Source organism: Molothrus ater, chromosome 4 (assembly GCF_012460135.2).
Source record: "Molothrus ater isolate BHLD 08-10-18 breed brown headed cowbird chromosome 4, BPBGC_Mater_1.1, whole genome shotgun sequence".
NCBI lineage: Eukaryota > Metazoa > Chordata > Aves > Passeriformes > Icteridae > Molothrus > Molothrus ater.
The window spans coordinates 70,384,092-70,406,474 of NC_050481.2; the positions used below are offsets into that span (position 1 = coordinate 70,384,092).

A 22,383-nucleotide genomic window follows, 5' to 3' on the forward strand; every position below is an offset into this window, starting at 1 on the left:
CTTGGCTGACTTTTCCAGAGGAGAATTTGCAATGGAGTGGGTGGGATCCCTGTAGGATGTTGCCACTGGCCAGAGCATGAATTTGAGTGCTTGAGTGAAGGGGATGAAGCCAAATCAAGGCTCATTGGGTGCATCTTTCCATCACTTTCCTATCTGGAATACAACACCCAACACACCAACCACACCAAACCCACTGTTCCCAAAGGACTGGGAAGGCACAAAAACGAATCCAAAGAGCTCTACTTACGTCTCATAGATGTGTCCACTCTCCACCCTCTCCTCCACGTAGGCCAGGGCCCGGACGTGCATGGGGGAATGCGGGAAGGCCGCGTGGATCCAGGGCAGGCCGAAAACCGAGAGCCCCGTGTTGATCAGTGCCACCAGCAGCAGGTCCCAGTGATAGGCTGTGCCCTTCACCAACCTGCAATGAGCAGTTGGGGACAGCAGTTACACCCTACAGGCTGCCTGTGGTGGACACTCAAGTTCTCACACACACACACACACACACACACACCGAGATTTCACACCTCTGGATTTACCGTGTGAACACTAAAGGAGTGAAATGTGATGGTTTGCTCCCCAAAGTTGTTGTCATCTGGACAGAACAAGGCTGAGCAGAAAGGCAGACCACTGAAGTAATAGCCCGTGAAAATTTCATCGGTGTTTTTCTCCTATATTTATTGCAAAGTCTACCCAAAATCCATGCGTGTGTTTGCTCACAGAGCCCACGTAGGGAGTGGATAAAATCCTGAGCATTTGTTGTCAAAGTACTGACACTGAAGTTTCTTGTTTGTTAGAACAAGAAACTGATCTGTCTCCTTCCCCACGAGCAGAACACGTGCTTGGTATGCTGCAGTAATCCCCTAATTATGTAAGTGCTACTGCATGATAAGAAAATGGGACAGGAATTCATTAAACTTCAGCTCCTCCTTGGTAGTCACAGAATCGTGGAATGGATCACAGAATGGTTTGGGTTGGAAGGAACCTTAAAGATCATCCAGTTCCAACCTCCTGCCATGGGCAAAGACACCTTCCACTATCCCAGGTTACTCCAAACCCCATCCTACCTCTCCCTGGACACTTCCAGTGATGGGACAGCCACAGGTTCTCTGGGCAACACATTCCAAAAGGCTGGTAGCCACCTAAGGAAATTTGCTCCTAAGTTCATCAAATGCTGCAGAGCCCCCCTGTTTTATTTTTTAAGTGATGGGGAATCTGACAGCCTTCACTGAGGAGTATGAGCACACCCACTTTGCCAGGACTGTGCAGAAAAGCAGCACCAAGACTGAACTCACATCGACTTTAATAATTTTTTCCAAGGTCTGTCCCTTTCCTGAATACTCCTATCTTGTAGGAGATATTATGAGATATTATGAGTAAAGAGAGATATTATACTGAGATATTATGAGTAAAGTTTAGAAAAAAAGCTGGGGAAGGATTCAGCTCTCACACTTTGAACCCTCACTGGAAGGTCTAAGGCTTTATCTTCTGCCACTGGAGCACTTGACATCCTCACAAAATGTGAGGGATCAGCTAAATTCTCTGTGGGCACCACCAGCTGGAAAGGGAGCATCCTTTAGATGTCAATGCCACCCAAACAAGCTCCACTGAACACCTCAGCACAGACCTGGAGCCACCCATGATACTGCTGGACATGAGGCACATGGAGCTGGTAGAGCTGACCCAGCACATGAAGATCAAAGCCATTGTTCGGGCAACAGAAATCTGGGGTGGGGCTTGTTTTGGGACAAAAGCCTGGTCCCACTGGGAGTGAGCCCCTCCACTGACTGAGGAGGCTATGGGGTGAGTGGGTCAGGGAGGTGTGTACCCTACAATGCCTCTGGAAGGTGCTGGCAGGAAGGGTGGGATTGCAAACGCGTTTCCTGCGTTGGCTCACGCCTTGGAAACACAGCCCCTGCTCACGTGCTGCTTTCTCTGAGCAAAGGCACCTTCAGCACCTCAGGGTCATTGTTTGTTGTCCTCCCCATTCTTTTCAGAAGGCTTTAAGGACATCAACCTGTTGGAATGAATCCAGAGGAGGCCACCAAGATTATCAGAGGGATGGAGCACCTCTGCTCTGTGAGGAAAGGCTGAGAGAATTGGGATTGTTCAGCCTGGAGGTGACCTAATTGCAGCCTTCCAGGACAAGGGAGAACGGACTCAAATAGACAAAGAGTAGATTTAGATGAGATATTAGGAAATAATCCTTCCCTGTATGGGTGGCATAGGGTGCCCAGAGAAGCTGTGGCTGCCCCTGCATCCCTGGAAGTGTCCAAGGCCAGGTTGGATGGGGGTTGGAGCAACCTGGGATAGGGCAAAATGTCTGTGATGGCACCACAAACAGATGGTGTCAAGTTGTAGTTTTCTAAAAACATCTCTAAAAACCCCTGCCCCAACACCTGATCAGCTCAGCTCTGTACCCAGATGCTCTGAAAAACACTCTAAAAAACTCCAAAGAGTATTTTACATTCCTTAAAGACACTCTAGTGGAAAATACCAAAAGTGTAGAAGAAATTCATCTTAGCCAAGAGATGACCCACTTACATACAGATTTATGCAACACTTAAAGGGATATAATAGAGATAAGAGGTGGTCAAAGGAAACGAAATTAGTGTAGCTGAATTTGAGCTTGTCTCCTCTCTCCTAATACTGTGTCACTCCAGCTACAACATGGAGAATGCTAATGGATATTATGCAAGGAGAGAACCCTCCCACGCATCACATTAGCAAAAAATCCTCAGAGACGTGGTAGTTTCCCTGGGAAAAAAGTCATCCCCGTTCATTCTTGACATCACATCTGATTGCAGTTGGCACAAAAACATCAGAGGGAATATTTTAATAGTGCAACATCTCAAGTTTGCATGTAAGTGAGACTTATCAGACATTGGACATATTGTTTTATTGCACTTCCACCTTTTTTGCAGTTGGAATTTACCAACTCGAAACACTCCTGATGCTCAGCTGCAGCACGTTGCGCTACAGCATTTTTGTAGGTCATTGACTTCTCATTTTCAAAAATTCTCTGTACTGCAAGAGCAGTGCAAGTGTCCACATGTGTCAGACACTCCCTAAAATATCTTGAGGTGCATCCAAAGACCTCGGACTGTACAGAATATCCACTTCACATTCACTATGCCACCTCTTGTCTCCCAAACTCTTCTGAAAAATGTCTTGAGAGTTTTAGGGGACAAATGATGGTGTTGGGCAGAGAGTAAAGAAGAAACAGGTTGAGGTGGTGAGCTCATGGAGGATTTGTGGTTTTGGCTCACTGCCACAAGACCAGGCTTTGGGGATGGTGAGGAATTAAGCAGCACAGTTACCTCCACCTGTGACAACAGGAATTCTTAAAAACACACCCTGAATACATTTCTGATGTTCAGACAAGCTTTGGGCTAGCAGTGGTGGTGGCAGACCCAGGGACATCCCTCCACAGAGGGCAAAGCAGCACCAGAGGTGTTACCTGTTCTCTGGGGCGTTGGTGAGGGACGCGACGATGTTCTGCTCGATGAAGAAGAGCATGGAGAGGAGAAATCCCAGCCCCATGGCACTCATCACGGACCCAATGGACAGGGACTGCACAGGGGCCAGCACAAACAAGCTGTCAGAGGCGTTGTAGTTAAATTTGGACACTGAAAAGAGGAGAAGGATGTTAGGAGGCACCTTCTTACAAAACCATCAATGTTTTACCCACACCACGAAGTACTGGGAAGCAAGCAGGAAAGGAGGTGTGATGCTCTGGCATGTGGGAGCCTGGAGGCCATGGAAGATGGGTCCATCTGGCTGGTTTGGTTTATTTTTTTCCTCCATCCATTTATGACTTGGCTGCCATCCTGATAGGACAGACCACTGCTAGTCCTAGCAAGGCATTACAGATATTGGAGCAAAACAAAAGAGGGAATCTTGTTTTCCACAGATGCAACATGTTTTTAGATGAGGAAGCCTTATTTCTAACCAGCACCATAATGCTCAGCTCATCAACCCACAGAGGCATTTCAGAACTTCCTCATCTCCAACAGGCTGTGCAAGGCATTTTAGTATAAAATCTAAATCAAAACTGCTGCTATTGGAAGCAATCCATGGCTAGGGATAAATCACACATGGCCACACATCATTTTGCAATCCAACTGGATGGAATGGCCATCACAATAAAAAAAAGCCATTTCTTATTTGTTTCCATACATTTCCTCACATCACCCGCTCACGTCACTGCAGGACAATGCAATTCCTGTCCCCATTATCACTTCCTGATATGGAAAAGTTGATCTATCTGGCCAATGAATGGTGTCTCATTTTTAGATTTCCTTGTGTAACTTAGAGCTGCCCAGATGCTCTGCACCATTTCACCTAAATTAGGAAAACAAACTGGAGACAAAGAGGACGAACTGGGATGACCAACTCCATGTTGATATGACTGGCAACAACCCTTCCTGCCTGCTGATTACTCTGCCCTTTGTTCTTTGCCAGAAATTGTTCATCTCCCTTATTATGACACATGCCTCAAACTCATTGAAAAGACACATCTGGATAATTTTTCTTGCCCCAGACTCAATCAGGGTTTTGAATGACATAAATCTAATAGTGAGGAAATCTGAGCTCTTGGTGGGAGGTACACACAGTATTTGTGAAATTATATGGAAGAACTTTATTAGCAAAACCCTTCTAGGCTTTCACTTCTCTCTTTCATAAACCCCAGTATTCCAGAGAACAAAAACAGAACTCACTTTCAATTTCATTGAAGATAAAGGAACCCACAACAGAGAAGGTCAGGACTGAAATGGGTAAGGCACAGTCGGACAGAATTTCACGTACCCTCGCGTGCAAATATGGGCTGAAAAAGAGAAAAAAGTTCCCATCAGCACCCCACTGTCAGGATAATCACTCAATCCAGACAACATTTAATGCTTTAGAAGTGAAAATTCAGTCCCATCTTGCAATGCTGAAGTGAAAATTCAGTCCCATCTTGCAATGCTGAAGAGATACTTGGAGTGACGATTAGTCTTTCACTCAGCCCTCAATCTTCTGGAACCTAAAACCTTTGAAGGTTGATGAGTGCAGAAGCAAAAAACAAAGAAACAAGAACATAAGATGCAAGCTAGAAAAAAAAAGGCCTTCAAGCACCAATTTGTGTCTCATTTGCACTTTACTTTAATTGATTCCTGCATCTCAAATGAAGAGTTTTAAGAGGAATAGGAGCAAACCCCAAATCAGAGCTGATGTTTGACTCTCAGAAGCACACTGAAGGTACATTCCCAGTAGACCTTCCTGCACCATCAGGAATTTTTGCTGAGCAAAATGGTTCAATGCCTGTTTGGAGAGAGATATAGGGATCCCAAATGGGAACACAAAGCTTTTTAGAAAGTCACTTGTGAGGCCAAACCAAAGACAGAAGGACATTGTCCGCTGAACAAACATTTTGTTCTGCTGGGAATATTTTCCTGGTGGCCCAGGCAGGTTCATCTCTGCCTCTGGCTTCCACCTGATTTTCCTGGGTTGCAGAATTGGTGAGGTCACACCTTGAGTGCTGTGTCCAGTTCTGGCCCCTCAGTTTGGGAAGGACATTGAGATACTTGAGTGCGTTAGAGGGGGCAACAAGGCTGGAGAGGGGCTGGGAACACAAACCCTGTGAGGAACAACTGAGGGAGCTGGGGTTGTTTAGCCTGGAGAAAAGGAGACTCAGAGGTGATCTTATCACTCTTTACAACTTCCTAAAAGGTGGTTGTAGTCAGGTGGGGTTGGTCTCTTTCTCCAGGCAGCACTGACAGAACCAGAGGACACAGTCTCAAGCTGCACCAAGGGAAATACAGGTTGGGTATCAGGAAAAAGTTTTTTACAGAAAGGGTAATAAAGTTCTGGAATGGCTGCCCAGGAAGGTGGTGGAGTCACCTTCCCTGGATGTGTTTAAAAAAAGACTGAATTTGGCACTCAGTGCCAGGGTTTGGTTGAGGTGTTGGGGCTGGGTTGGACTGGATCATCTTGAAGGTCTCTTCCAACCTGGTCATTCTGTGAATTAAGTTCTAAGCTGTTAATGACTCCCTCAGAGAGAACATGAAACAATCAGCAGTCTGAGCTCTAAACAACTCACCTTTTCTTGAACTGATAGAGGGTGTGGCCGAGCCAGAGGGTTCCCAACATCAACATGAGGCTGAGGACGGCGGTCTCGCGCCCGTAGTGCCCATCGTGAGTGCAAGTCTGGTTCTCGCTCACTGAGGAGTTCATCAAGAAGCTGGTGTTGATGCCAAGGCCTGGGATAGCATCAGCCCCTGATTTCCCATCTCCTTTGTGGTCATTGTGGTAATATTTCTTAAAAACTGCACAAACAACCAACAGGCAAGCGTTAGGAGAGGACAATCAAAGCAAGTAAAATAAAGTGGGTTTCTTGCTTGATCACGAAGTATTAACGTTATGCTTCGCCAGCTCTGCCTCTCAAGCCTGCAGAAAGTAATCAGAGCTGTTGCTCTTAGCTTCACAAATTGATTTTTTCACTTTTTTTAACAGTTAAGTTAGATTAATCTATAAAGCAACACTGTAAGGACTTCCAGTGCTAATTATGTGGTTTTGTTCCCAACACTGGAAGCACTGCTGTTACATACACATATAAATATTTCTATCTAGACACCTGCTTTCAGCAGCCTGGCAAACAAATTCCATCAGGATTCTCTGGAAACACTAAGAGCAGCCAGGCTGCACAGATCCTTAAGTGGATTACACAGTGTACACTAATTACTTTTCTTCCAAGGCTAGTCCAGATTTTAGAGGTAAGTGTTGATACGCAAAACCTGGCAGAACATTTAAATTTACAATGCAAATTAAAGTTACAGGCCTGAAGTAAACCTGCACAAGCAAAATACCCAGCAAAGCCTCTGGAACTGTCCATAAATGTTTTAGATCAGCTCAAAGGCATTTATATAAGGAATGGACAGCTGTAAAGACCCTCTTGCTCTTGAGCATTTACTGTGTTCCCATTTCTATGTCACTGGCTGGCTCCAAGTGTATAAATATGGTTTTGGGATCATTTGATCTCTTTGGGGAAGAATAGCCTGAAGGAGCAAGTAAAACCAGAAGATGGGATTTGGGCTTTGCAGCCTCAGTGTTCCCTCAATATCTGCTCAAATGGCAACATGCAGCATCCACACTTCCCTGTACCCATGGGAAATACAAAAGCATGGAAACCACCATGCCAGAGCTTTGCAGTCCCATTACCTTTCTTCATTTTGGTCAAAATACCCCTTCAAACTTTGCATAGAGAACTTCAGGGCAAGACCATCCTCTCTAGGCAAAACCACAACCACCTGAAGCTTAGGCTAAAATGCACTTCCTAACATTTCCCTCACCCTCAAATAATAATCCAGGTTCTGAAAGCCCCAAACACTCCAGCTTTTCCATCTGCAGTGGCCACAGGGAAAGCAGTGAAGACAAACTAATTCTGAATATTTGAAAAGAAACTTTGAATGTTCTTGTGCAGCACAACCAATATTTGCAACCATCTTGAGTCTGGCTGAAGCCCAGGTTGTGTTACTGCTGCTTTGGAGCTCACCTCAGTGTAAAATGCCCCAAGTTCAACCAAGAAGCCATTTGAAATGCAGTAATGAACTTTCTTGCACCATCTTTGGAAGGATTTAAAGGTGCTTTAAGAGGAGTCTTGGCATTCCACAAGTGGATGAGGCCAGCGTGGCATGTAGGCCACGAAAGACAAGACTGCCTCTCATTCAATACATCTGTACATAAATTTAAACATCACAGAAGGTTTACAGATCAAAATGTAACCTCTCAAACTGCACCAAGAGCAGCCAGGAGTGAGGAGATCATCTTAAAGCTCCAGAAAGGTTGCCCCAGTGAGGAGCAATTCCATCCTGACCCCGGTCCAGAAAGGTTCCCCATCGCGTGCTATGGAAGAGGCTCTGCTCTCCTTTATTTCCTCCCTCTGTGCTCCAGCTGCCTCAGCCCTGGCAGGACACACACACACACACCTGCTCTGAAAATAGGTAAAAAAACCCAAAACCTGGGCCCGAGGGCACTGCCATAACCCACAGCCTGGCACAGAATGGGTGGTTAGAAGATTTGCACTTTCTGGCTCTGAACGCCAAAGGACGCTTTTGTCCTGACAAAAATGATTCTGGCAGCATTTCCTGGGAATTCACAGCTGGCCAGGGAGAAAAGCCTGCTCACCCTGAGTGCTACTGAGTCCTAGGGACACATCTGAGCATCAGAGAAACCAGCAGCACAAACAAGCCAGGAACTACAGAGAATATATTTGCATTCCTCTGGATTAAGATTTGGACTGGAATGAGTAACAAACAAGTGACTTTGTTTTGGATTTTGTAGATTTTCTCAAGCTCCCACAGATGGCTATATGGTAATAACATATTTATGGCTGGGATATATTGCAGCAATATATTTGGGGCTGATCTTTGGTGCTCAGCTTGACTACATCACTCCATGTTCCATCTCTGAGGCTGCAATTCCATTTTTATGCACCAACCCAGGCAGGATTGCTCCAGTCCCCCCTGGATAGAGGAAAAAAACCTTGCTTTACTCTTGTATTTTAATTCAAGCAACAAGAACACGCCAAGACAGAGAGTGGAGGCCTTCATCTCATACCACCTTGCTGGGAAGGATTTGATTCCTGAACATTTCTGGTTTGTTTTCACACCAGAGCTCAGTGAACCTCGCTGCCATCATCCAGAGAGAGCAGCAGAGCCAGGGGTGCCCTGGCTGAAGCCAAGCCCTTCTCCAGCCTCCAACAACATGAGCTGGCTTTGTTTTCCTCTGCCTGCTCAGAGGAAACCATTTCCTGCTCAGTGCAGATGTCAAGATCAAACAAACACGGCCTCGGTGGCCGGGCCAGGCAGTGAAAACAAAGTGTCACCGGGACTGCGTGAACCCTCACGGCTTTGGTTCCCCTCCCCTCCTTTCCTATGCTCTGAACAGGCTGGGAAAACATCTGGGAAGAGGTGGCATTGTCCCCTGGCACTCAGGAAGCCAAGGCACGAACAGGACACATTTAAACAGCACCGAGAAAATATCAGCTTTCACTTCCTACTGAACTGCTCAACCAAAATTTTGAGTGGGAGGAGGAGGTGGCAGCAGTGAACCATCACCTCCTCAAAAACAGGCAGGGAAGAACAAAGATGAGCCTGTGGCCATGAGTTGACTGGTGACATGTTTATAAATATGGGCTTTAAGAGGGTTAAGGATAAAAAGTCTGTGCCTGCCAGCACTGGTGCCCTCCTGTGTCAGGAAACAGCTTTGGTCCCACCTGTGGAGCCCTGAACACTCCCAGGTGCAGCTGAAGCCAACATGAGCTGGCAAAGGAGTGTTGGTGTGACTTTATTACCATCATTCCTACAAATTCATCCCTTCACAAGTACAAAGAACATTCAACTGGTTCACTAATCACACATAAAATCCCAGAATGTGTTGGGTTGGAAGGGATCTTTAAGATCATCTTGTTCCACCCCATCCCATGGGCAGGGACAGCTTCCACTATCCCAGCGGGCTCCAAGTCCCATCCAACCTGGCCTTGGACACTTCCAGGGATCCAGGGGCAGCCCCAGCTTCTCTGGGCACTCTGCCAGGGCCTCACCACCCACACAGGGAAGATTTTCTCTCTAATATCCAATCTAAACCTGGTTTCTGTCAGTAAGGCCACTGCCCCATGTCTTACAGCATCTTCTCCTGTTCCCACTGCAATACTCCAAGGATTTACTTCCATATTTCTGAAAGTCTGGCAGACAAGAGCAATGGATGCCTCCAGCATTTTTAACCTCTGCTATGGGAGACCAGCTCTGGGCTACAGAAACTTTGTGAATATTTGCTCATTTTTACAGAGCAGCTGAATGCTCTGTTGAGGACCACCTGGAGACTGTCCCATGCCTCTAGGACAGGGCACTGAGAGCCCACACTCAGCAAAGCTCACAGAGTCAACAACTAACCCATAAAACCTCTGCCTCACCAAGCTCCAAGCAGGATATTTAAAAGATGCAGGTGTTCTACAGAGAAAAAAACCACTCTCTGATTGCACAATCAAAGCACACAAGGCAATTAAGGATTCCCAGTCAAGCGAGAAAGTTTCTCACTTCAAATTGCTCTGCAGTGTCAAATCTCTTGGAAAGCATTCCCTTGCAAGCCTGAGTGTCTTAAAAACAAGGAGTGTGCTTGGGTGTATCCTGAAGGATTTCAAAGGATAGCCCAAACTTTGGGATGTTGGACAACAAATCATAAAAATCAAGGAATTGTCCAGCTCCTCACTGGGATGAACAGAAATGCTGCCACTCACAAGGTATTTCTCTACCATGATTCACCTCCTGAAACACCTCCTGCCAATCCCCGTGGGGAGGGAGAGAAGTGACAGAGGAATCTGTTAAACCCCAAGGCTCTCCAAGGAGATTTAGAATTTAACCCAGAAATGGGAAAACCAAATGGCTGGAAAGGGCAGAGGAGATTTAGGAAGGTGCTGGAGGCACTGCAATCCTTGTACTGCCATTAGAGAAGGGTTTCAGATCCCAGGGAAAACCAGGAAATCTCAACCCATCTTTCAACTCCCTCCCAGAGTCTGAATAATGAGTGAAGGAATAAGGACTCCAAACACTGCATTCAAATTGGACTTTTTTTTTTTTTTGCCAGCACTCACATCAATAACATAATGGTTTCTCCATTTGGTGAAAATTTAGAAACCAATTCTGTCTCAACCAACAGAAATTAGAGCTGCTAAAAATTCTGCACACCCAGGTAAACTGCTGACAAAGGGTGGCTTCCATCTCACACACACTGATTTTCTTTTTTTCCCTGAAGACTTTGAACACAGAACAAGCAAACATCACACATTTTTGCAGCCTTGTGCTTGCCTTTGACAAGGCAGCAAAGCAGAGATCTGCTCTGAAAAACACTGTTGCAAGACTTACCTTTAACAATGCCTTTGATGGCATCAAGCACAAATGTGATGGATATAAAAAGTGCAATTATTTCTTCTGTTGACCTGTGGAAAAAGCCCAGGAATTAATAGAGCTGCATTCAACTCTGCTCAAAGAAAAATTAGCATATTCATCAATTTACATGAAAATATACCAATTTGAGTTAGGCTCCAAGTTAGAAACAAAACCCAGTAAATCAGAGAACTTCTTTCAAGCTGGAACAATAAGCCAAAATGATACTTTCCTCATCTCACAAAATACATTTTGCAGCAAGTTCATAATTAAGGAGCTTGTGGAATGTGTAATTTTTCCATTTGAAGAATAATCTGATCAAAATGTGACTTCTTGAAAATAGCTACCTTTTAAAGAGCTTCATCAGGAGGCTGACATTAAAGAGGGAGTAGATCACAAGGAAAAAGCTGTTCCAGAGTCCAATCCAGGCATAGAATGCACTGAAATCCAAGTTGTAGTCATCACAGATTCCTTGGATGACTGCAAAAGTGAAGCATTCATGTGTCACAATCAGCTCCTGTCCCTGCCACCCAGTGATCCCCATCTGCTCCAGGCCACAAAGAACCAATTTCAAGACTTTACCCCAGCGCATTTATTACAGATACCATTAAATCCATATTCCTGCACTTCCACTGGATCAACACAAACTGTTCTCCCCTTCCACCACAAGAAATGGGGAGAGACACTTGGAAAAATGTTCTCCCCCATACTGCTCAAAGCAATTTTCCTTGGGATTGAGGCTACCAAAGCAGTTGGAATTTGCTCTCACTGACATTTTGGGATGCTGTTGAGCAAGGGGTGTCACAGCTGCTCTTTCCAGCCCCATCCTCTGATTATCCCCACAGATACTGAGCTTGTTCCTTTGGCTGATCTCTGGTTCATTGAGATCAGCTTGCAATACCTGGAAAGCTGCTGATGATACTTTAAAACATTGATTAGAAAAATTCAAAACTTAACAAACCCAAAAAACTTTGTGTCAAGGTGGTTAAACACAGCCACATGAGAAAACCATTACTTAAACAGATTTCCTCAGTGAAGCTGAAGAAATGCTTATTTTCTTTAAGTTTTTTCTCTGAAAAATGATTTTTTTAGAAAAACAATTTGAACTAAACCAGGAGCTGGTCTTGATGATCCCTGTGGGTCCCTTCCAACTTAGGATATTCTGATTCTGATGGTGATGGAAAGGGGAGGAATTGATTCAGGTTTTGAATCCCAGAACATCCTGAGCTGGAAGAGACCCCCCAGGATTATCCACCCAACTCTTGGCCCCACACAGGACACCCCAACAACCCCATGATGCACCTTAGAGCCCCGTCCAAGCATTTCTTGACTTTGTGCCTTGTAACTTCCCAGAGGAGCTTGTTCCCATGCCCCACCACCCCCTGGGGGGGAACCTTTCCCTGATAGCGGCCATTAAACATCAATTTATCAAACAAACCCAACTCAAGCTCTACAAAGCTCTCACCCAAAGTCCCAATCCCTCAAATCCCCTGCTGCAGACTCACCATTGATGTAGAGGGCCAAGGGAGCTGTGGTCAGCAGCACCACCAGGGGCTGCCCTGAGAAGAGGGCGTAGAGCAGCCCTCCAATGCACTGCCCGAAAATCGTCTTCCGCACATCTGGAATTGGGGAGGGTGGAAACAAAAACAGGGAGGGAGTTGGGTCAATCCCTGCCTCATCCAGGAGCATTCACAGGGCAGAAAAACCAACCACTAATGAGGAGAAGAAATGTTTAAAGAGTGCAGAGGTAACACACTCATAAATCAAAAAGTGACCCTTTATTCATATCTGTAATTTAGGTTTCCAGCTGTTCAGCTAACTGGTGGACTCTGGGATTTTTTGTGTGCATCGTTATATTTTATATATGTATTTTAAATGTATTTATTTTATTTTGTATACATTTTAAATGTATTTCTTTTATATTGTATACATTTTAAAAGTATTTATTTTATTTTAACACCTATAAGACATAACCAGTGCTTGTTTGAACTGTGACTGCAGCACCAACTGCTTCTACAACTGGGATAAAGGATGATGTTTAGCTCTGTCCCAGGGATTTCAATGCTGATAATCAAATCCAGGTCAAAAGCACAGGAGCTTGTACCAAGAAAAATGTGCAAATAATTACATTAAGTCAGCATAATTCAAAGATACAGTAGCATACATCTGTATCAGTCCAAGTCAGATGATAACACCAAAAGCAGTGTTCAATTTTTCTGGTTTTTAACAAAAGTAATAAACTTAATTAGAAAAAAATCCTTCAGTCATGATTTTGGGTTTGTTTTCCCCCTGTAAATAAAAACTATCAGAACTTTCTGTGACCATAATGAAATTTTGAATACATGGAATCAAATGCACTAAACTGGTAAGTTTAAGAAGCACAAAACTGATGAACTCACCAATAGCTCCTCGGGTATTTTCATCATTGAGGGACCCAAAAGCAATGGCTGGAAGGAGGCAGGCAAAGTACAGAAAGATCATGGTTGTGATGTATTTCCCTATAGCTTTGTTGTTCCCAATAATACCTGGGGCAAACAAAAATCATGTTGGTAAAGCACTGAAAACCTTCTCACATCAGCCACAGCTACTGTTAGTTCATCTTGAGAAGCAGAAGTTCAGTCCAAACTTTAAATATGTAACCAAACTGTTAATATTTGATTCTGGACAACCTACACTCTTCTGTTCATCTGGGACCAGAAGTAGCACCAAAATTGCCACCAGACATTTTTGACATCATCAAAACAGGAAATACAAGAAGCCTTGTGCTCAGTTTTGTGACTCTGCAGAGCTTGGAAGATGATCAAGGCAGAAACTGTAAGTTTAGGGTTCATAAACCCCCACCCCTGCCTTTTTAACACCAACTTTTCAGGCATTCTGGACTGTGTCCCTAACGAGCTTCATGACAATCTCTTGCCTTCTCTACTTTTGTCTCGGGCAGGAAAACATGAAGCATTTCATTTTTCCCTAGACAGATGTCCAAGGCTGTAGGTTTGATCAATAATATGCTACTCTGAGCCAAAAAAAATGGCAGAAGGACAAGAAACAAACAGCCCCAGGAATGGCTACATTGAAGTTTGATTTACCAAGCCCTGCCGAAAGAACAGCCTCTCTCTTTTCCATCCACTCACCCCCCTCTCATCTCCATCGGAAAAAAACACGCCAGGCCAAAACACAAAGCAGCCAGAAAGAGAATTAAAGTGTCAGAATATGGATTTAAGAGCCTCTGAAGTAGCTTCCCTTCCCCTTCCTGTTTTCAGGCTGATGTTGCTATGAGCTCACTGGGGATGCACAGGAGAAAGGATGAGATGACAGCAGCTGATGTTGCTCCAGGAGAACACAAGTTTTTCCACAGAACAGAGAGGATGCACTGGAAAAAGTCTCCTCAGCCTCCAGGCTGCCTTTTCCACCATCCTTGATGGTGCTGTTCCTCTAAAACAGCTGGAGGTGCTTGGAGCTGCCCAATTCCCCTTTCTGGAAGGCTCCAGAGCCAAGAATTCCCACACAGGAATCTGCCCTGAGCTCCTAAATGTCCATCTAAGCTTTTGCAGCATCAGTGCCTTGCTGAGAGAGGTAAAACAAAAAAAAATGAGTTGGATCAGATAAAGGAGGGCTTGGCTTTTGAGGTTATAGGTGCCACACTGAAAATCTTTATCACCAGAATGAAAAGAACAAAAATCTCTCAGTGACTTTGGGATCTTATCTAACATCTGCTTTCTGCACCATTTGCAGGGCAGAGATAAGGATGGAAGGAGGATGTAAAAACCCAAAAATCAAAGGTGATGTGTCACGAACAGGCAGCCACATGAATAAAGGACACCTTGTGAGGTGCCTGCTTGCAGGCAGGAGAGGAACAGACACAAAGAGCACTTCTGATGCTCAGCATCCTCAAACTCCAGGCTAAAACCTGACAAGAGACACCTCAAGCATGCAAATATGAGTTTGACCTTTTGGGAGTCATCAGACCAGCTGTTCCCAGGCAAATTCCTTTCCATTTATTGGGAAGATCCAGAAACCACAGGTCACATTAATAAACCACTCCTGGCAACTCAAAGGAATTTAATTCTCACAGATGAAGACATCCTGTGATCCTGACTCCAGCAGCTGCAGGCTCCTACCTCACACCCCAAACTGCTCAAAACCTTTAGAGAAAAGGAAGGATTTGGCAAGACAAACAGGGCTGAGGGGAGGTTCCATGAATAGACACGGTCACACCCTCGTTCAAAGGATTCTGTCACTCCAAAATATTGCTGTTTGGACAAGGGAGTCTTTCCAATATGAAAGGTCAGGGGCAACAATGCCTGGAAGGTTTGAAATAATTTCTGAAAGGACAACCAGGTCCAGAGAAGCAAATAATATCTTTTTTAAAAGGTTCAGGTGGTTAAACCATAGCATGAGAGGGCAGAAGGAAGAAACCTTGAAGAGCATCACAAAATTTCATTTTCAGTTTCTATCCTGGCAAAGGAGCCCTTGCTGGTCATGGAGGTCCTTGTGCATAAGGACATGGCCTCAAGCTAGCACCAGGAGAGCTTCAGCTGAACATCAGGAGGAATTTCCTCATGGAAAAGGTTGTTAAACACTGGAATGGGCTGTCCAGGGAGGCAGTGAGTGCCCCTCCCTGGAGCTGTCCAAGGAAGGCCTGGAGGTGGCACTCAGTGCTCTGGGCTGGGGACAAGGTGGGGATTGGGCACAGCTTGGACTCAATCTTGGAGGTTTTTTCCAACTTCAGTGATTCTGTGATTCACCCTGGCTGGGTCCAAGACTTCCAGCACTTTCTTTAATCCATAATCAGCTAGATAAGATTCTAGGATCAAGAATCTTTCTGGTGGGCAGTGAAATTCCCTTTGTAATGGAGACAATAATTACACCAGATTAAACACACTCCTTCCCAAAGCTGACTGCTCACTCTTTAATTGCAGTCACGACCAAACATTGCCTCTCCTTCTACAAATCCACCTGTATAGCAACAGGCACTGAAATCCAGCATTAACCACAATTCTTCTGCCTTTTTAAAGCCAACATCTGGTGAAACCTTTTCAGGATGTTCTGCAGCCCATGGACTGCTGTGGCTTCATTCAGAAGAAGGTGAGGTGCATTATGATGGCATTTCATCTGTGACAAGGCTCATAAAGCCACTGAAAAATGTGTCACTCCACCTGCACCATGGAAATTTATAGCATAAAAATCAACTCTTGGTCCAGCTGTGGAATCTGAGTAGCTGATTATTACAGGAGCATTCCCCTGAAATTAAGGTATAGCTACACACTGGAATGGGGAGCAATTATGTTCATCAACGTGACAGTTCCATTTTACCTGCCTTGATTTCTGCAATGTCACAGTTTGTAGAGACAAGGTTACAATTTCAGGGGAAACTGCAGCAATCCTGGCCTCACTTTGCTTGGGATTCCACAGCAGTAAGTTAATGACCAGCAGCTCTGAAAACTGGGTTTACAGTTCCTGAAGTCTATTAATTGTGTATTTACCAAATCAAAATCACAACTGATGGACATTCTCTGAAATATCCTGTGCAAAGAAAGTTTAATTACAATGACCTGCAGCCCTAATTTAAAAAAAAATCATATTAAAAACACTGTAAAACTCAGAATTACAAACTTCTCCTAAAGCCCTCAAAAGCTGGGCTTTCATTTATGTGGTAGCTGCTGTACTCTGCCCAGTGTTGTGAAGATGAATCTTCCCTGAAGTCCTGTGAAGAGTAAATCACAGAACAAGGGGGACTAAGAACTCAACTGGAACAGGAAATGCACTCAGGGAGTTTGGAGCAGAAGCCAAGCATATGCTGAGAGCAGAGAGGCATGAAAAATCAGATCAAGGTTCAGTCTTTTCCCTTTCCATCTCACTCCCTTCAGCCCATTTCCCAAGAAATCCTGGGTCTCTTGGAAGGCAACATCCATCCACAAAACATGATGCTTTTATGCATCTTTAGAACATTCCCATCCACCACTGACACAAAGAGACCCCAAAGCAACCCAAGTTGGATGTTTTGGGCAATCATGACAAGTTTGGGATGTTAAACTTTGGTACCCAGGTGGTATTAAGGGATGAAGGGCTGCAGGGTGATGCAGGAGCTCCCTCATATCTGAGCTAGGGCAGGAGAGACAGGGAGAAAGGGAAAAGCCTCTCTGCAATCCCTTTATTTCCCCTCCTTCCCCAGGAATGGAATCCTGACTCACAAGGTGGCCAAGGCAACCAGGCAGGAAAGCTGATGAGGATTTGGCACACACCAAAACCAGTCCAGGGTCAACACTTCTCTGGGCTCAGATCAAGGTTTAAGCTCTGAGCTACCTTAGACAGCCAGCAAAACAAAAGTTCTCTTTCAAATCCAATTTCTCCAGCACTTTCAAGCCTTCCTTCTTAGCATGCCCACATTGCAGGGAGCTTTGGAGATCTCCCTCCTGCAAAACACCACAGCAAATCCCAAGGATCTGCCAGCAGACCTCAGGAGCTGGTTAGGGACCCTCTGCAGGACCAAGGACAGGGAGAAATTCACACTTCCAGCAGAGCTATCCACCCACCACAGCCAGGCATCAAAGACACAAGCTCAGAAAAAACAGGGAGAAAGAGAATAAACCTCAGTTCTCCTCTTTTTCCTTCATTTTCCCTCCCCAGGAGGTGAAGGAATATGGATGTTTAAGAACACAGCATCAAAGCCTCACCATAAAAATCTCAGGCACCTCACATTTCCCACTGGGCACTTCAGGCACTGCAGTTGTGTTTGTTCCTCTGTGTTGTCCCAGAAAATAACACTGAAGAATGAGGACAGCAGCTTTCAGGAGTTTCAGAAATCTTGCATCTGAGTCCAGGCAGAATCCCCTTTCACTCACATCAGCCTCAATATAAAGAAATTTCTGGAAGCTCCAGTTTGAGGCTTAAAGAGTAATAAAATCGACACACAAGTGCTCTGAGCCAATTTGACAGGATCAGGATGAAGTTCAGTCACACTGTTTTTTTAAGATAGAATCCTACACACAAAGGTCACAGCCAAATGGAGTAAATTCCAGTTTAAAGGAAAACTACAGGATTCTCAGACTCAGCATAACCCAGTTGTTCATCTTCAGATGCTCCTGCTGGAAGACATCTATTAAAAGCCATCTTTATCACCAAAATCCTGGAAAAAAAGTTTAGAAACTCTTCCTTGATCCTTTAACCCATTCAGTAAAATGCACAAGACTTTGCCACAAAATGAAGTTGATGAGTTCCTAATCTGGAGTAAAAAGGGGGGAAAAAACAAAAAAGAGAGAAAGACTTTTTCCTTTAAGGGAAATTTGTGCAGTGTATGAAGAGGACCAATCCCACAAAACTCCAACTGGCCAAAGATTTCCTGGTCCTACAAAAAACCTCATGATTTATCACCCTGCCCCTGATGGGTTTATCTGTCTAACCCCAAACCCCAGGATGCTTCTGAGATTGAGGATTTAGAGACTCCAACCATCCAAAACCGAGCATCTTTGTAATACAGAGCTCTTTGATGGTGCACATGTGGCTGTCTGGAGTGCAGATACTGGGATAGTTCAAATCCCTCATGTTCTGATGCACCACTGCTTTAAAATGCTCCAGGAATTCCACATTCCTGATCACCTTCAGTCTCAGTGGTTTATGGCAGATGCTTCATGCTCCATCTGCTTTTCATTTCAAGCAGTTCCTTAAAGAATTCAACCTAATTTCTGGGAAGAAATGGCCATACTAACATGCAGTGCTTTTTAGAAAATCCCTTTTTCCCCATTTCCTATTGAAAGGGCACAACTGCTCCCAAAATGAGAACCTCCCATTTGAGCTGAAGTAGTTCTGGAGTTTCATTGGGCTCTTTTCCACTCTCCAGAAGCTGTATAACAAAACACTGACACTTTTTAACCCGTGGTTCCATTTTATCCCAATTTTATGCCCATTCTGTACATCAATGTGTGCAAAGCCTGCAGAGCTCACAGCCAAGAGCCCAGGGCTGAGGCAGCACCCACAGGGTCCAATATGGATGCAGTCAGAGCCAAAATATGGACCCTGAAGGGGGCTTCCAAGTCTGCTGACAGCCAGAATTGGCTGCAGGACCAAAATTTGATGGTTTTGTGCCCGCTGAGCTCAGACAGGCACAGCAGACACTGCTCTGTCTTGAGGCAAACACGGGTCTCCACAAGGCACTTCTGCAGCAGTTCCCTTCTCAAGTGCTTCAATATCCCTTTATAATGAAAAATGAGCCTTTGACAGCTCTAGAAAGCCAAAGGGATGAAGTGTCCAGATTAGGAGCTGAAGTCCCCTGCCAGACCTGATGCCAGCGATGCACATACCAAAAATCGTTTCTGTTTTATCCAAATCCTTGCTGCTCCCCTGAAAATCATTTTACATCCCCCATCCTCCCCAAAACACCCTCACATCCCCAGAGAAATCAGCATTAGCCCTCCCATCACACCAAGTCTCCTGAAAATACGTTTCATCCCAGCAGTGCCAAAGCACCTGGAGAAAGCACCCAGCACTCAACCCCTGTGCTAAGCCAACATCTCATTCACGTTCCTCTGCTGGTTGGAAGGGGGTGAGGACACACATCCACAGCCTTGGCCAGGCTGCTCTGAAGCTTAAGCTGCCTGTGCAAGGTGGCTTTGCAAGAGAAGACTCTGAAAATTGGGGTCTGGGTGTGCATCTTGGTTTTTTTATGCCTAATCCAAAGAAGATCACCTCATCTCATGAGCCTTCACAGCACCAGTGCACTGAGGGAGGCAGGGACACACATTTGAGCTAAGGTGGATTTAACAGCAGGAAGAGATAAATTCCTGATGTATCTGATAAATCTCCAAGGTTCTCCCTGCCTACACTTTAATTCTCTGTTTTATTTGAACTTTCTGGGTATGAGATTGAATATATTAACCAGCTCCCCAACAAGCCAAGAAACACATTTTGATGTCAGGCTGGGGCTCTGTAATCTCACTTTGCCCTGAAGATTCTGCCCAGCCTTCAAGAAAGTGAAAGTCTGTGAGTGAAAAGGGAGAAAACAACTCTTGAAAACACCAAGGCCACTGTGGGAGCTGCATCAAGCTGAGGCTCACTTTAAACACTGTGTGCTGCTCCTGTGATGTGGTGGCAGCGGACGAGCCGTATCCTGTTTTTCACAACACTGGGCTGAAGTTACCGCAGCTCACATTTTGTTTAAGCATTCTCAACTCCCACAGCATCACTATAATTAGTGTGGAGCCAGCTTGCAGAGGCAGCAGAAAGGGCCTATCAGGCCAGTGCTGAGTAATTAGGTTGCAAGGAGTTGATGTGAGTCTACACACGGTAATAATCGATCCATTTAATCACCGCTTAATAAAAATTAAAATCCTCATCCGCGCACAGCCAGAACCTTCATTAAGGAAACGCTGCAGGAGCCTCATCTCCAGTGCTCCACGCTGCCCATTCACAGGCTTTTGCCAAAACACCCTTTTAAACAAGGGCCAGGAGAGCTGTTACACATATCAAAGCACACATTGAATGCACACTGTAAACAGGACATCACATCACAAAAAAAAAATCCCCACTCGCGGCAGCGCTTCCATAAACATTGGCCAACGTACCATCGGTGAAGTCCAGCGCGTACACTGGGAATCTTCGTGCAATGTCATCAGAAATCCCCTTGCCAATACTGAGAAAGTCGTGCAGCTGAAGAAAGGAAGGAAGTGCTGTGTCAGTGTAAAGGCTCATGCATTGTTAAAGAGATTAAGCTCCTTATTCAAGCCTGATAGGAGCGAGAGGGCTCGTTTTCAATAGGGCATTCAAATCCCATCTTGTCGTGATAATAAAAATAAACTCACCGGGATTCAATTTATATCCTCGTAGCATTGTAAAGGAGAAAATCCCCCAGACCACCCTGTTTTCCTCCCTTCCTTCCCTTTTCCCCCTCCCATTCCTATCTGCATCCCTGCTTTGCAGGTGAGGGAGCTGAGGATCCATGGGATGGATCAGACATTGAGTGCTCTGGGGTTAAACAGGTCCGAGGCGCCTTCCCCATCCCTCCACACAACTTTTCCTTTAGATGCCAGCACAAAAATTCCCCTAAATCCACCTGAAACCTCTGAAAGAGGACCCCCAGCAAGTGCTTCTTCCTTGCCATTGCCATGGCAAAGGGAGACCTCAAAGAGATGTGAGGGAATTCAGGTTGTCTGCACCTCAAACTCCATCAACAGGGAAAAGCTTGAATAAATCCACACAACCATCATTTCTGCCCTTAAAACACAATAAAAACACTGGGGAAGGGTTCCAAAAATCCAACATGTTCCCTTTTATTCCTGGTTTGGGGGCCTGCAAGGTGCAGTGGGATTGCTGATAGGATCTGCTGCTCAGCACAGGCAATGAGGAGCTTGTCAGGAATATGTGACAGCTGCTATTGACTCTCAGCCTCCCAGTCCTCACAACTCCTTCCTTATGGAAAGCACATGGAAAGCATCAGGGTAGGCAACACTTACAAATGAGGCACCTGTCAGATTTTTTCCTGTTACTCTCAGAGCACACAAACCACTCTGAAAATCAAATGCACCTTTATGCAGTGATAACAACCCCAGCTGCCTCAGCTAAAACATTTCATGTATTTATTGCAGAAACAGGCACAGAAGACTTATAAGCTCTGCTAGGGAGTGTAAGGGGGGAAATAAAAATTACAGACACAAAATTTACACTGACAGATCATCTCAAAGCAGCAGGGAGCTCTTCCTTTGGCTGCTTTATGTGGAAAGTGATAAAAATGAGTGCTTTATAAAGGTACAGTGCTCATTTAATGGACTACACACAGCTTTGCCTTCTCTCCTGGGACTCACCTGTTTGCAGCACCTGGAAAATCAGAAATACAAACAAAATAAAGAAGGGGATATTTTCCTTTAGGAGGAATACACCAGGCACAGCAATCACTGGGTTTGGGGTGCAAAAGAGGAGCAGCTCCTTTATCAGTGACTGTATCATCTCAGATTTCAGCTATTTAAGTCAATTCTGTTGCAATGTGCCAATGCACCTGTAGGACTTTTTGAACTTTAGGACAGTTCCAACTGTAACCTGAACAACCAGGATGAGGAGACAGATGTGTTACCAGCAAAACATCTGCATTTGAAGCATTTCTGAACAATCTCTGCATTTCAACCATATTTGGTGGTAGAGTTGGACATCAAAGCCAGATGCACTCGAAAAGCAATTTAATTTTTCCCCCCAGAAAGAGATTCCTGAAGGCATGAGTCAGCCAGAGAATCACAATGGCCTCAGACTGGGATGTTTACTTATCATGCTGCAGTGAGCACAGGGAAAAGGATGGGGGAAAAGGATGCTCAGGGTGTCTCATCTTCCAGGGGAGGAGGAGCAGTGGCTGCTGCTGGCCTGGGGCAACAGGGAGGGGGCTCTGGGGAACAAAACCTATTCCAGGCAGCTGGGAGTGTGCAGAGGAGGAAAGCACTGCCTAACTCATCCCACAAGGCACCAGGGTTATGTTTAAGACCCACCC

At 45.0% G+C, this 22,383-nt stretch overlaps 1 protein-coding gene across 3 annotated transcripts in view; it reads right to left on the reverse strand.

Moving 5' to 3' along the window:
• SLC4A11 (solute carrier family 4 member 11) overlaps nucleotides 1-22,383 on the reverse strand; it is a 94,235-nt gene that overhangs the window by 14,111 nt on the left and 57,741 nt on the right. For all 3 annotated transcript variants that reach the window (XM_036382481.2, XM_036382483.2, XM_036382482.1), the window contains exons 9-17: nucleotides 20,477-20,561; nucleotides 13,322-13,447; nucleotides 12,428-12,541; nucleotides 11,270-11,402; nucleotides 10,902-10,975; nucleotides 6,083-6,308; nucleotides 4,722-4,828; nucleotides 3,461-3,629; nucleotides 248-421 (exon numbers count right to left, since the gene is read on the reverse strand). In XM_036382481.2, coding sequence (XP_036238374.1) covers nucleotides 248-421; nucleotides 3,461-3,629; nucleotides 4,722-4,828; nucleotides 6,083-6,308; nucleotides 10,902-10,975; nucleotides 11,270-11,402; nucleotides 12,428-12,541; nucleotides 13,322-13,447; nucleotides 20,477-20,561 — 1,208 coding nt within the window. The remainder of the gene's footprint in view (nucleotides 1-247; nucleotides 422-3,460; nucleotides 3,630-4,721; nucleotides 4,829-6,082; nucleotides 6,309-10,901; nucleotides 10,976-11,269; nucleotides 11,403-12,427; nucleotides 12,542-13,321; nucleotides 13,448-20,476; nucleotides 20,562-22,383) is intronic.